This window comes from Drosophila virilis, chromosome 2 (assembly GCF_030788295.1).
Source record: "Drosophila virilis strain 15010-1051.87 chromosome 2, Dvir_AGI_RSII-ME, whole genome shotgun sequence".
Classification (NCBI taxonomy): domain Eukaryota; kingdom Metazoa; phylum Arthropoda; class Insecta; order Diptera; family Drosophilidae; genus Drosophila; species Drosophila virilis.
This window is the reverse complement of record NC_091544.1, coordinates 25,330,525-25,342,824: the sequence shown is the minus strand read 5'-3', so window position 1 is coordinate 25,342,824 and position 12,300 is coordinate 25,330,525. Positions and strand designations below refer to the sequence as shown.

The 12,300-nt window shown below is 37.9% G+C and overlaps 1 protein-coding gene and 1 long non-coding RNA gene across 6 annotated transcripts; one reads left to right on the top strand and one right to left on the bottom strand.

Annotated features, from left to right (window-relative positions):
• The first annotated feature begins 1,414 nt into the window (after positions 1 to 1,414).
• On the top strand, positions 1,415 to 2,886 carry LOC116650359 (uncharacterized). 2 transcript variants are annotated; one of them, XR_004303327.2, is made up of 3 exons: positions 1,434 to 1,613; positions 1,670 to 1,807; positions 1,864 to 2,886. It is a non-coding gene; the product is annotated as an uncharacterized lncRNA (long non-coding RNA). The 2 variants fall into 2 exon arrangements; XR_011416130.1 differs by having other exon boundaries at positions 1,415 to 1,807.
• Positions 2,887 to 5,395: 2,509 nt separating this feature from the next.
• Positions 5,396 to 7,601, bottom strand: LOC138910920 (uncharacterized). 4 transcript variants are annotated; one of them, XM_070207085.1, is made up of 3 exons: positions 6,697 to 7,601; positions 6,077 to 6,630; positions 5,396 to 5,999 (listed from the first exon to the last, which is right to left on the bottom strand). In XM_070207085.1, the coding sequence occupies exons 1-3, from the start codon at positions 7,327 to 7,329 to the stop codon at positions 5,894 to 5,896; spliced, it is 1,293 nt and encodes a 430-aa protein (XP_070063186.1). In that variant the 5' UTR covers positions 7,330 to 7,601; the 3' UTR covers positions 5,396 to 5,893. The 4 variants fall into 4 exon arrangements, with proteins under 4 accessions (XP_070063186.1, XP_070063187.1, XP_070063185.1 ...); XM_070207086.1 differs by having other exon boundaries at positions 6,055 to 7,601; XM_070207084.1 differs by having other exon boundaries at positions 5,396 to 5,987; positions 6,055 to 7,601.
• Between the last annotated feature and the right edge of the window lie 4,699 nt (positions 7,602 to 12,300).

Below are 12,300 nucleotides of genomic sequence, written 5' to 3'. Positions count from 1 at the left end.
TTTGTGCTGTGAAGTCATTCCTGCTGTTGCTGCTGCTCCTGGAACACTGATATTGGTCCTTGGTGGCTTAACAGGTCATGCGAATGCCGACAAAGGATGACAAGCTGTGCGAATCCTTTTTGCACTTAAGTTCTCTAATACACTTACGCCCACACTTGCAGTCACAGTTGTAGTCACAGTCACAGTTAGCTGTAGTCACTGCTTCTTGCAATTTATTATTCGCAAATAATCATAATAAATTCGGGCTGCCAGCACTCGAAATATTTGCCTTCCCTTTGCAGGAGTTCCACGCCTGCTTTTGGCCTGCATTAAGTAGCCAATTTCTTTCTCCACTTGGCCGTGTGCACATTTCGCTAAAATGTTTTATGGGCCCGCATGCTCTCCGAGATGTGCAACACTGTATGTCCACTGATTGCACTCTCCCGTAGGTCACAGAATCCTGCAGCCAAGTTATTATCTCAAGTGCCGACTTGTTAGAGTTTGTTTGTTGCGGCAACTTTGTGTCCTGTTCGCTTGTGTGGCTGCAACATTGTTATGCCGAAAGTGTATTTAATCTATATATATATAATACTTAATTATGTTTACATCGTCCGAGTCGAATCTATGCAGGAGACCCAGATATACCCAGACAAGCCGTGACCAAAGCTTAAACATATTTTAGAATTTTTGAAAAACACAAAAGTCAGTTCACTTTTTTGAGGTAGGGTAGAGCTTATTGGGAACTCTTTTCGTAGAAAGGCTTTGAAAATGCAGTAAAAGTCTGGAAAAAACGTGAAGACGTAATCAGGTCGGAGCCGTTTGCCATTCAAGAGGTTTATTGGCAGCCACGCGGCAATTTAACAAGTCTCTGCCTCGGGGCGAATACTGCAAATGAATGCGGCTGAAATGAGCACATGGCCACTGATTGATTATCGACACTGTTTGGCACTCCAAAAAAAAAAAAAAAAAACACAAATGCGCGGGCTTTGAATGATGATGGGCCAGCGCCAACTCAATCGGTTGATCCATGCCTCATCGATTCGATGTGCTCCAATGCGAACGAATAAGAATCGGTTACGTAATGCTTGCCACATTATACTCTTTGCTGTACTTTGTGTCTTCTAATGCCACGAATAACGAAATTGCGAACAAAGATTGGTAGCAAGCAGATGCCAGGGATTATGCTGAACTATCACGAACTGTTCATGCCATCAACAAGTAGAAGTGCCCGGTGGGGCGTGCCCCATGAGGAGATTAACCTAAAGACAGTTTCCACTTGCCGTCAGAAATACTCTACTTTATTTTTAGACACAAACACACAAGCTACGTTTATTCTTCTTCTTTTTTTTTAATAGTCTCACAGGTATGTATTTTACACAGTTTTTTTTTCCCTTCTCCCTTGTTTCCATCAACGATTGAGTCCAGGTTCTCGATAGTCATAGTCGATAAAACATCGAGCTACACATGTATTTACTCACTTATATTTACAAAATCTATAAATTTGTCTGAATTTGATAGTTGAGTCACATTTTCGCCACATAGATTAAAGGCCTAAATTGATGCCTCGATTTGAAGCTGGTTAAATACAGTTTGCATTCGTACTGCAAACACATTTCGTAATATCTGAGCACAAGGTGCCGAATATCCTAGAAGTTGGTTTTACTGCGCCTAATTAAAGACAACTCCTTAGGTTCGTCCAGGCAGTGGCTGTCATTGTTCCATTGTGTACGCATTTGAGCTAATGAGTTGTGCAGAATTTGAATTGGAGTTGGCTGCTTAAGAGATGCCTTAACAGTGCCTATACAAAATACAATTTGGGTATGCGTGTGTATGTGCGTATTGTTATATTAAAAAATTAGTTGCTGAGCGTGTGTGCGTGAGCAGGGCTTAAGAAATCAAAAAGGATTACCTGCAACAGCAACAGGTTGCCCAGGACTCAGGACCCAGAACCCAGGATCTCAGCTACTGATTGGTTGTTTGTGGGCGGACTTGCTGAGCTGGTCTGTCAGCTTGGCTGTCGGCCTTTTCTTCAGCCAGGACTAAATTAAAAGCAAATGAAATAACCTTCATCTGGTTAATATAGAGAGCTCTCGGCTTTTGTGACCTGCGTCCATTGTTGAACATCACAAAGCGCCCAAAGATGGCCGCTGGCTCAAAACCCAAACAAAAACACGCAACGCTCCCAATTCAACAAACTGTTTGATGAGCTTTTGGGCTAAATAGTGTAATAGTATGATTTTCTTCGTTGATTTAACTTATGTTCGGGTTGCCTTTTTATTTTTAACAACACGTCTTCTTACTGCTAGTACTGTAGAGAGACTGCCTTCCACTTCTTCTCTGCAGCCGCTTTTCTTTATCGATATTTACTTATCGTACTGTTATAATTAACATAGATAGTGACACTATAATACCCTGGCTAGGGTTACCAATGATGCTCTTATCCTATTACAACTCGGCCATCCTGACAAAGAGAGCTCCCGATCTCTGTCTTTTATATGTGTATCTATCTTTATAACTAATGCTTATTGCCTATTTTCGCATCCAATGCTTAAAGTTTTGGCTATTCCAGATACCAACGTACGGGTTGCGAGATAATTGAAAGCCTTCTACATCCTTTAACAAGTATCTATCATTTTTTAAAATCTTTTCTATACTATAAGGCCCTTTATATCTTGGTATTAACTTTTTTGAAACTCCTGGTGTGCTATCAAAATTTTTTACCATGACATAGTCACCTATTTTATATTCTACTGATACTTTCTTCTTTTTATTAATCCGCTCTTCATTTCTGATTTGAGCTTCTTTTTGATATATTTCTCCACTCTTTCTTATATTTTCTAAATTTCTTTTATCACACGTGTTCACCTGTGTAAACTCTTCTAATTTTTCTTTTAATTCATCAACAACTTTTCCTTTCTGTTGTAATCCGAATAACATTTCGCTTGGAAATTTCTTTATGCTTTTGTGTTGTGTGTTGTTTATTGCATATTCAACATTTTCTATAATAACATCCCAATGTAAACCATTTTCTGGCTCCGCCATTTTTGCCATCATCGGACCCAAGTCCCTATTCAACCTTTCCACCTGACCATTTGCTTGCGGACAACCCGTTGCTATTTTAATATGCGTTACTCCCTCATTTTTTAAAAATTCATCAAACTCTTTTGCAGTAAAACAACTCCCTCTGTCCGATACAATGAACTTAGGTCTACTATACGCTCTGAAATAATCTTTTAATGCCTTAATCGCTTCTTTCGTACTTGTTGTCTTTGCTGTATATAGTCTAACAAATTTTGAAAATCCGTCAACCACCGCCAATATATATTTATTAGCCCTTCCTGCATTAATTGGTCCATAATGGTCTATATGGATCATCTCCCACGGTTTGTTTCCTTTCGGTATGCTATGTAATAGTCCTTCACTCTTACCCGTCTTGGGGGCGAAGGCAATGCATTTTAAACAATTCCCTATATGCTTTATTGCTTTTTCCTTAATATATGGGAACCAGTAACTCTTTCCAATGGCATCGATCATCTTATCTCTCCCAGCATGTCCCAACTCATCATGATATTTGTAAAGTACATGTTCTTCCATATCCTTTGGTACATAAAAAACTAATCTGCCATCATTTGTTTTTCTGTAAATGACCCCATTTCTCATTTCGAATAGCTTGTGCTCTTCTTTTTCTAACATCTTTCTAATATCTACCAGTTTGTCATCTTTGCTTTGGCAAATAACTAAATTGTCCTCAAAACTATTGGATTCAATAACTAAAATGTCCTCATAACATCTGCTTAACGCATCCACATGTTGCATTTGCTTGCCCGATCTATGCACTAACTCAAAATCGTAATTTTGTAGTTCTAACGCCCATCTAGCAATTCTCGGATTTAAATCTATTTTGTTAAGCGTTAAAGTTAAAGAGTTGCAATCTGTCATTATTTTAAATCGTTTTCCCTGTAGATATATACGAAATCTGCGTAATGCGTAAATGATGGCTAGCGTTTCTAACTCAAAACTATGATATTTAGACTCTACTTCGGTTGTTCTTTTAGAAAAATAAAAAATCGGGTGTAATTTCCTATCTTCTTTTTTTTGAAATAAAACAGCCCCAAATCCCACTGCGCTGGCATCACAATGTAGTTCTATTTCTTCTTTGTAATTATATATTGATAGTACTGGCGCCTCTAACAATTTATCTTTTAACATATTAAAACACTTAAACTCCTCTTCTCCAAACTTGAATTTCTTATCTTTTTTCAATAAATCATATAAGGGTTTAGCTAATATAGAAAAGTTTAAAATGAACCTCCTGAAGTAGGAGCATAACCCTAGGAAACTTTGTACTCCCTGAATTTTGTTTGGTATTGGAAAGGATTTAACCGCTTCTAACCCTTTTTCATCAGCCCTAACGCCTTTACTATCCACCACAAATCCTAAATATTTAACGCTGCTTTTAAAAAATTCACACTTATCTAATTTCAACTCTAATTTGTTTTGCACCAGTCTTATAAACACTTCCTTTAAGGTCTCCATGTGTTCCTTTATGTTTGTACTTGCTATCATAATATCATCCATGTAAACAATTACCTTATTATCTTTTATCATATCACAAAATATGTTATTAACAAATCTTTGAAATACATGTGGCGCAGTTTTTAAACCCATGGGCATCCTAAGAAATTCATATTGTCCTAAAGGGGTAACAAATGAAGTGTATTTAATAGATTGCTCATTAACAAAAACATGAAAATACCCGTTTTTTAGATCCAACTTTGAAAATACTGTTTTTCCGCATAGTCTGTCTAATAAATCGTCGATCAATGGTAGCGGGTAGTTGTCTCTACATATAATTTTGTTCAGTCTTCTAAAATCAATACATAACCTCATGTCTCCAGTTTTTTTCTTCACTAGTACTATAGGTGATGCATACTCTGAACAACTTGGCCTAATGATTCCATCTTTTAAATAGTCGTCTAATAATTCTTGCAACTTTTCTTTTTCCATATAAGATAACCGCCTAGGTGTACAATTAAATACTTTGTCGTTTTCTAATCTTATGCTTAACTCATGTCTTAATTTTGGCTGATTTGGCCTTTTCGCTTTTACATAAGTATTTTCAAATAAATTTTCAAATTCACACTTTGTGCTGTAATCAATATCTTCACTTAAAATATATATATTTTCTCTTTTGTTAGAATCTTCCCAACTTATTGTTAAGATATCCTTCTCAAAATTCTCTTCTAACACTCCCATGATTTCGCTATTCACTGGCGCTTCATTAACATGATTATTAATTTTAACTGCACTGTTTCCTATATCTTCTATAATCACTTTTTCAATCCCGGTTTGATTATAGATAATTTCATCACTAACAACTTCTTCACTATCAGGTTCGAGCTTAAGCTCTCCATAACTAACTATCTCATCACTAACAGTTTCGATCCCAATCACTTCATTTCTAACTATTTCACCACTAATTATTTTATTTCTAACTATCTCATCACTACCAACTTTATCACCAAGCGTTTCCGGACTAACAATTTTCTCACTAACTAATTCATCACTAACAGTTTCATTACTGACTATTTCCTTATTAACGATTTTATCATTTAACAATATAGTTTCATTTTGCTCGTGTTTGATATCTTCATCGTCCACTTTTTTTTGTTTTTCTTTGTAGCTTGTAGCTATGATATCATTTTTACCATTATTCTGGTGATCAACTTTATGCCCGTTCACAATTTTTAATGTTCTTAAATCAATATTTAAACCAAAAGAATCCATAAAATCTCTACCAAGCACAGCGTCATACCTCATAGACTCATTTGCCACAATTATAACATTAAAATAAACATTTATTAACTTTTTCTTCATAAAACATAAAATTTTTCCAAAATTTTTCAATTTACTTTCATTTAAACCTACATACGAATTTGCATCTGGCATACGCTTTACTTTTAATGGCACAAACTTTTCCTTTAAAAATGAAATAGGGCTGCCAGAGTCTATAAGGCATTCTGCAATTATTGATTTGTTAAATGAGTTACTAAAATGAATTCTTAAGTATCTTACATATTTGTTTTCCATATCATACTTTTTATTTGGACATCCTGCTATTAAATGATCCTTTGAGCCGCACGCATAGCAAGATCCTGCCTCCCGTTTGGGCTTTAAACAATCTTTGGCCCAATGGCCCTTAACATTGCAATTGTAGCAACGTTGTTGTTTGTCCGCCTGTGCTTCCTGTGCAGTTTGTTTCACTACATGGTTTCGTACCCGTTTAATTGGCAACTTTATAGCTGCAAACGCACGTAAAATTTGAGCCGGATTGGTAAAGCAATGCATACTAGCTTGAGTGCGCAAGTTTTCGCAAGGTATGCCTCGAATAATACCCTCCATTAACTCCTCTACATCAATGTTGATGTCCTGTGCCAATATGCTTTTTTCGCTAAAATATGTGGCGAACACCTCATCTGGTTTCCAAACCCGATCCTCGAACTTCTGTCGTAGTTCCGACTTCGAAAATCCTCCCCCGAAGGCCAAAACCAATTGATTTAGCATCTCGTCAATCGGAGCAATGATGCGCATAGGGTCTGCATGCAACCACTTCAAAGCACCGCCTTTCAATTTGCTTATACAAAGCAAGTGCTGTTGCATATCATTTAGTCTGTAGATCTTGGCCACATTGAAGAATTGCATTACCCATTTACGCACCTCACTTTCTCCAGTAAATTCTAATAAAATTTCCTTGGCTAACATCATCGCTCCAGTTTGGATGCAATTATTTAAGTTGCCTCCGACAGCGTTGCCACTTTCGTCGATCCTTCCAGCTGCCCCAGCGTTGCCCGCTGCATCAGCGTGATCAGCTGCACCAGCGTTGCCATCCGTTCCAGTGTAATCAGCTGCACCAGCGTTGCCATCCGTCGACCGTGGTCTTTCTTCAGTGTGACCATCCTCTAGCTGCAATAAATCGCCGACTTCACTTTCTTGCTCTCCCCCGTCGCTCCCGCCGATGTGCGAGTTGCGGTTCACCGTTACTTGAAATTCTTCTAGGAATTTTCGAGACGCTTCAATTTCGAGACGCATCAATTTCAGCATCTCGGCGCCATTTGCTATTTCGTCACGCTGTTGTTGCATTATGTTTTGCAACTCATTTTGAGCCTCAATTGTCTGTTCCTTGTTACGTTGAACTTCAAGTTCCTTTGCAGCATCGTCTCGGATGTCCACTGGTACCTTATTTAATCTCGCCATCAGCTCAGTTTTGGTACCCTCTGTTGGCAAATTTAGTAATGCCAACCAACTTTTCAATGTCGCTATTGACACGTCATTTATATTTATATTTTCCATTTTGTTGTGTTTTTTTTTTTTTCTGAGTCAATCCCACTTCTGATATTGTAATAGTATGATTTTCTTCGTTGATTTAACTTATGTTCGGGTTGCCTTTTTATTTTTAACAACACGTCTTCTTACTGCTAGTACTGTAGAGAGACTGCCTTCCACTTCTTCTCTGCAGCCGCTTTTCTTTATCGATATTTACTTATCGTACTGTTATAATTAACATAGATAGTGACACTATAATACCCTGGCTAGGGTTACCAATGATGCTCTTATCCTATTACAATAGTACCTGGAATTTCGGATTAAATCAAGCTGAAAGTTGCCAGCCCAAAAAGAAATGCAGATGCCAACAATATCTTTTTCATACCCAGTAAAAGGTGACGAAAAAAAGTTTTGTAAAGGAATGGGACAGGCTGGGCAAGGCATCTGCGAGCTAATTAATGTGCTGCAGTCCATGTCCATCAGAGGCTTTGAAAACTAGAGACCTTCGTAAAAAATGTACTCGCATCTAAATTTTCTTAATTTTTTAGTATTTTATATACCTCACTCACCATAAGATTTTAATTTAATATTGACCTGACTTCTGGAATAGACTCGCATCAAAATGCCAACTTACAAAGAAGCACAATATAAGAAATTGCATATATATATATAGCGCAGGGTAACCTGCAGTCGAACACTCTCTCCCAAAACCCAGTTACTTGCTACTCTTTGTATCTTTTATTCGTTTAGATATGTATGTATCTTAATGCTGTTTGAAACACCAACGTGGGACACATTGTCTAATGAACAGTTCGAAAAACTATAAAGCTCAATTAATAACAATTTGGTTAGAAAAGTTGGTCCTGTTTACTATCAATATAAAAGGACTTCTTCGAGCTGCTTTCCTGTAAGTCGCGCTGCACAGCAGCAGCAGCTGAGACCAGGCTCTTATGACGCTTACTTCTCCACATCAAGGCATGCATTTTAATGTTTTATAACTGTGGGAGCTTCTGTTGTTGTTTTTATTACTCCCGTTGTTGTTGTTGTTGTTGTGCTTGTTTCTACTTCGATTTACCTTTGTCTTTTATGATGCCACTGGGAGCCATACGGCAAAAAAGTAAAAGCCATTTAAAAGCCAAAACTTTTGCAAGCATGAGTGTGTGTGTGTGTGTGTGTGTGTCTGTATGTGTGTGCGTGCTGGTATGTGGCAAAAGTTTGTGGCAAAGCGCGCACTTCCGCATTTATAGCAATTTTTAAGCGTCTGGTCTTTTGTTTTGTTGGTCCTCTCAAAGCATTAAGCCAGAGCAGCAGCAGGTAGAGCACTTGATGCGATCCATTGAATTGGTGGCATTAACTGTCCAGCACCATAGCAACAATACACACACACACACACACACACACATACTCGGACATTTACGTTTATACAGCAGCTACCCCCCGTCCACTTCTCGCATTCTCACCTGCACTTGGCTTCATTTGGTATTCAGCTGGCAAACGGCGTTTGTTTCTTTGTTTGTTTTAGCTTTTTCTGGCTGCAGCTGTCAGTTTGCTCAACTGGTTAACTGGATTGCAAGCCACAGGACTTCAGCTCTCTCTGGCAGTGTCCTCGCATTTTACAGACCAGTTCAATAATCAATAAATACTTGGCTCTTAATCAATGTGTATGCTGTGCTGTCGATTTCATTGAACAATTGCATAATTGCAAATTGTTGCACTGAATAAGTCATTATTTAATAAGAATGTTTTGGTTAGGGCCGCTCGACTTGCAGATACACTGTACAAAAGTTTAGTTTATTGGCTGGCTTATCTGTTGGATTGTATGCTGTAGATATTAAATTATTACGCTTTTAGTTCGGGGAAAAGGAAAAGGAAAGGGAAAGGAAATATTCTCAAGAAGTTTCAAGCCAAACTTCGATAGATGCTCGAACTAGTGGTAAATTAATTAATTCTCGGTATGTTATTGATAACTTAAATAATAAACAAGTAAGAGGGTCTAGTCGGAAGCTCCCGACTAGGGGATACCCTGAACACTCTTATTCCTACGCGCTCATTTGATTTCGTAGTAATAAAAATGAATTTAAAAAAAAAATAGTTCCCTCGGTAGGGTTCCAATGCGCAACAGACCACACTACTTGAGTATTAATAAGAAAAAACGGAGTAAAATAGCAGCACAGAAAACAATACAAACGCAATTGTAATGCTGTGGATAGAGTTCAAAAAAGACGCGTTTAAATGTGTGTGCGTATTTGTACACAGAAATTCTTGCAATTTGCGCTAGATGCCCGAAACACGTTATTTTCAACAGTAGATCTTATTGAGCTATAGAATTTGTAAATACTTAAAAAGTCATTTCATTTAAATTGTGACTTAAATTGGTGGGCAGCATAAATTTGATTGTTTACTTGATTTATAGCTAAGATTTTGTAGCGGGCACGTCTACCTATAAAATTAAAGATATTTGATATATATATATATCAAGTTTGGTGACTCTAGCGCTTATTATTTAATAACTATGCTAAAAAAAACAGGATTTCTACATCGATTTTGATCGATTACTTGGAAAAGGGCAAGTTATCGAATATCAAAAACAAACTCGTTCTGCGCGGGCACCAGAAGGACCCCTGACTAAAATTTAAATATGTCCAGCCCTTATAGGTTTCGAGATCTTTGCGTCTATACGTACGGAAAGGCGGACGGACAGACGGACAGATAGATGGACATGGCTAGATCAACTCGGCTATCGATGATTAAGAATATATACTTTATGGGGTCGGAGATGCTTTCTCTTGTTTGTTACAAATACACTATTCCCTTTTTACCTATTTTCAATGAGTTCATCATGTAAAGAGTATAACTACGTGTGTTTTCTTCCCAGTACTACAACTTTTGAATGTCACAATCTTAGAATCGTAGAAGGTTTTATAATTGTAGCATTAAATGCATATAGGGAGATAGAAAGTATATGTGTATGTATTCTTGATTCGCACCAAAAGCCGAAGGCTGGACTTTCAGTTCCAAAAGCATTATATCAAATAGCTGCCATAGAGATGATCGGCCCAACATCAAATGAGGGTATTCGAAACTATTATGTTTTCAAGAGATGTTAACTAAACTTCGCCATTGTGATCTCAACCTTGTCCCTTATATACAAGTACAACCTTAAGATCTCGGTGATTATGCCACAAAACTGACATAAGAAAAATCGGACGTATTATAGACAAATTTGATGCTTCTCAAAGATTTTGACACAGGCCAGCAATAATTAGCTTAACTATGCTCTTCACATATATAAAAAACCATAAGTTATATGTGCTATAAGCGTATTCCAGCTCCGGTGTGACAAAGACAGGCGTTCTTTAATGTTGTTTTATGCAAATGGGAAATAAATAAAAAGGTCTTTGCTAAATAACAATAATATCCAGAGAATCAGTTGAAATACTAAAGTTTATTATCACAAGTACATTTTAAGCTTCACAGTTTGTCAGCACAATTCGGATTTGCGCATTTATGCCATTAAGAAATCTGACCATTTGGAAGCTGAAGTAGAATTAAAAGCAAAACAAATGTTCTTTATGTTTTCTTGTAAATTAACTTGAGATTTGTTTCGTTTGTTTTTTTTTTTTTAGTTTTGCTGTTGATGGAGCTGGCAGACAAATGCTTTTAAAAGCGAAGCGTTTTGCCAAAGGACATGTGTCCTTTTATGTGTGGAAGCAGCTACTTTCGATTTAGCTGGGATTTCAAGCAACGTCGACAAAGCAAATCAAATAAGAGAGCTGGGGGCAAATGGGAAGTAGCAAAGATGAATGGCAGGAGCAGCTACTGCGCCCGTGCCACACAAACTTGTTTACACTTGGGCAACTGTGGAGGCGGTCAACATGCTCTCAGCTTGCCCACTTTTGTTGTGCCCATCTCACGTACCACTGTGATTCTGTCTGTGTGTGTGTGTGAGTGGGGACATTTCATTGTGCGCCACATTGTTGCTTTTATTGTTGTGGCGTGGGCCACTTTGCCACAGCGTGTCACAGAAGTCTTGCGAATGTGTTAAATTATTTTTGCAACAGCCCGAAATAACTTGAAACGAAATGCATTAAGCAACAGCATTTGTAAGCGAGCAACAAGAAATTAATGCCTGTCCATGCGAAAACTTAAAGCTCAACATGACGTATACGCAACGTGTGCTAACTGTCACCCAAGTGCGTTGTGTGTGCATGCTGCGTTAATTGTCGTCAAACGGCTGATGCCAGCTTATTCAAGAGGCTCTCAAGAAAGATTTCACTAGCGTCAAAGCCTTAACCAGTTCCTGTTTCAATTACCGCCAGCTCAGGCCTATTCTCAATTCCCGAGCGCTGTTTGCAATTGTGTGCTTCTGTTCCAGAAACACACAAGCGCTCATGTATGTGTGTACGTGTGTGTGAGTGCTACCTTAGCAATTCCCAGGCTCTTTGAAGCTTTGTCGCTTTGGCCCTTTGGCTGCATCCAGGCTGCATTCCGTCAACTGCTGGCATGTTGCCTTCAACCATTTTTTGCTCTTCATTTTTTGCATTCCTGCCTGGGCATGAGTGCATGCGGCTTGTGGTTGCCACAAAATCATTTGGCCTTTTGATGTTGCCACCTTTTGCATAGTTGCTTTTATTTTGTCTGTTGATACTAGCATTTACTCTTACACTTTGAGGTGGGTTTTATAAGTACATCATATATCACAAAGTTGTGCATTTTTCAACTCTTCCTCTTGGTTTTTTTTATTTTTTTATATTTGATTTCACGTTTGCATGCTGATGCTCTATATTTTTATATTTGATTTCACGTTTGCATGCTGATGCTCTATCTCTTAACCCTCCACCACTCGCACTCTGTCTATTTCTGTCTCTTGCTATATATATAAAGTAGCTTTTTTCCGTGCTTAGCTCCAACTTCCGTTGTACATTGTTGCACAGCTTACATTCGAGTTTCCATTTACTTTCTAATTTTGTTTTTAGTTTCTGGCAGCAGCAGCTGGTC

Bases quoted from the DNA above. Each gene is read 5' to 3' on its own strand.
- LOC138910920 (XM_070207083.1), bottom strand. From the start codon at position 7,329: ATGGAAAATATAAATATAAATGACGTGTCAATAGCGACATTGAAAAGT. The intron at 6,000-6,076 runs GTATGATATGGA...CAATAATTGCAG, and splicing joins GCAGGATGTCCAAATAAAAA to AATGCCTTATAGACTCTGGC.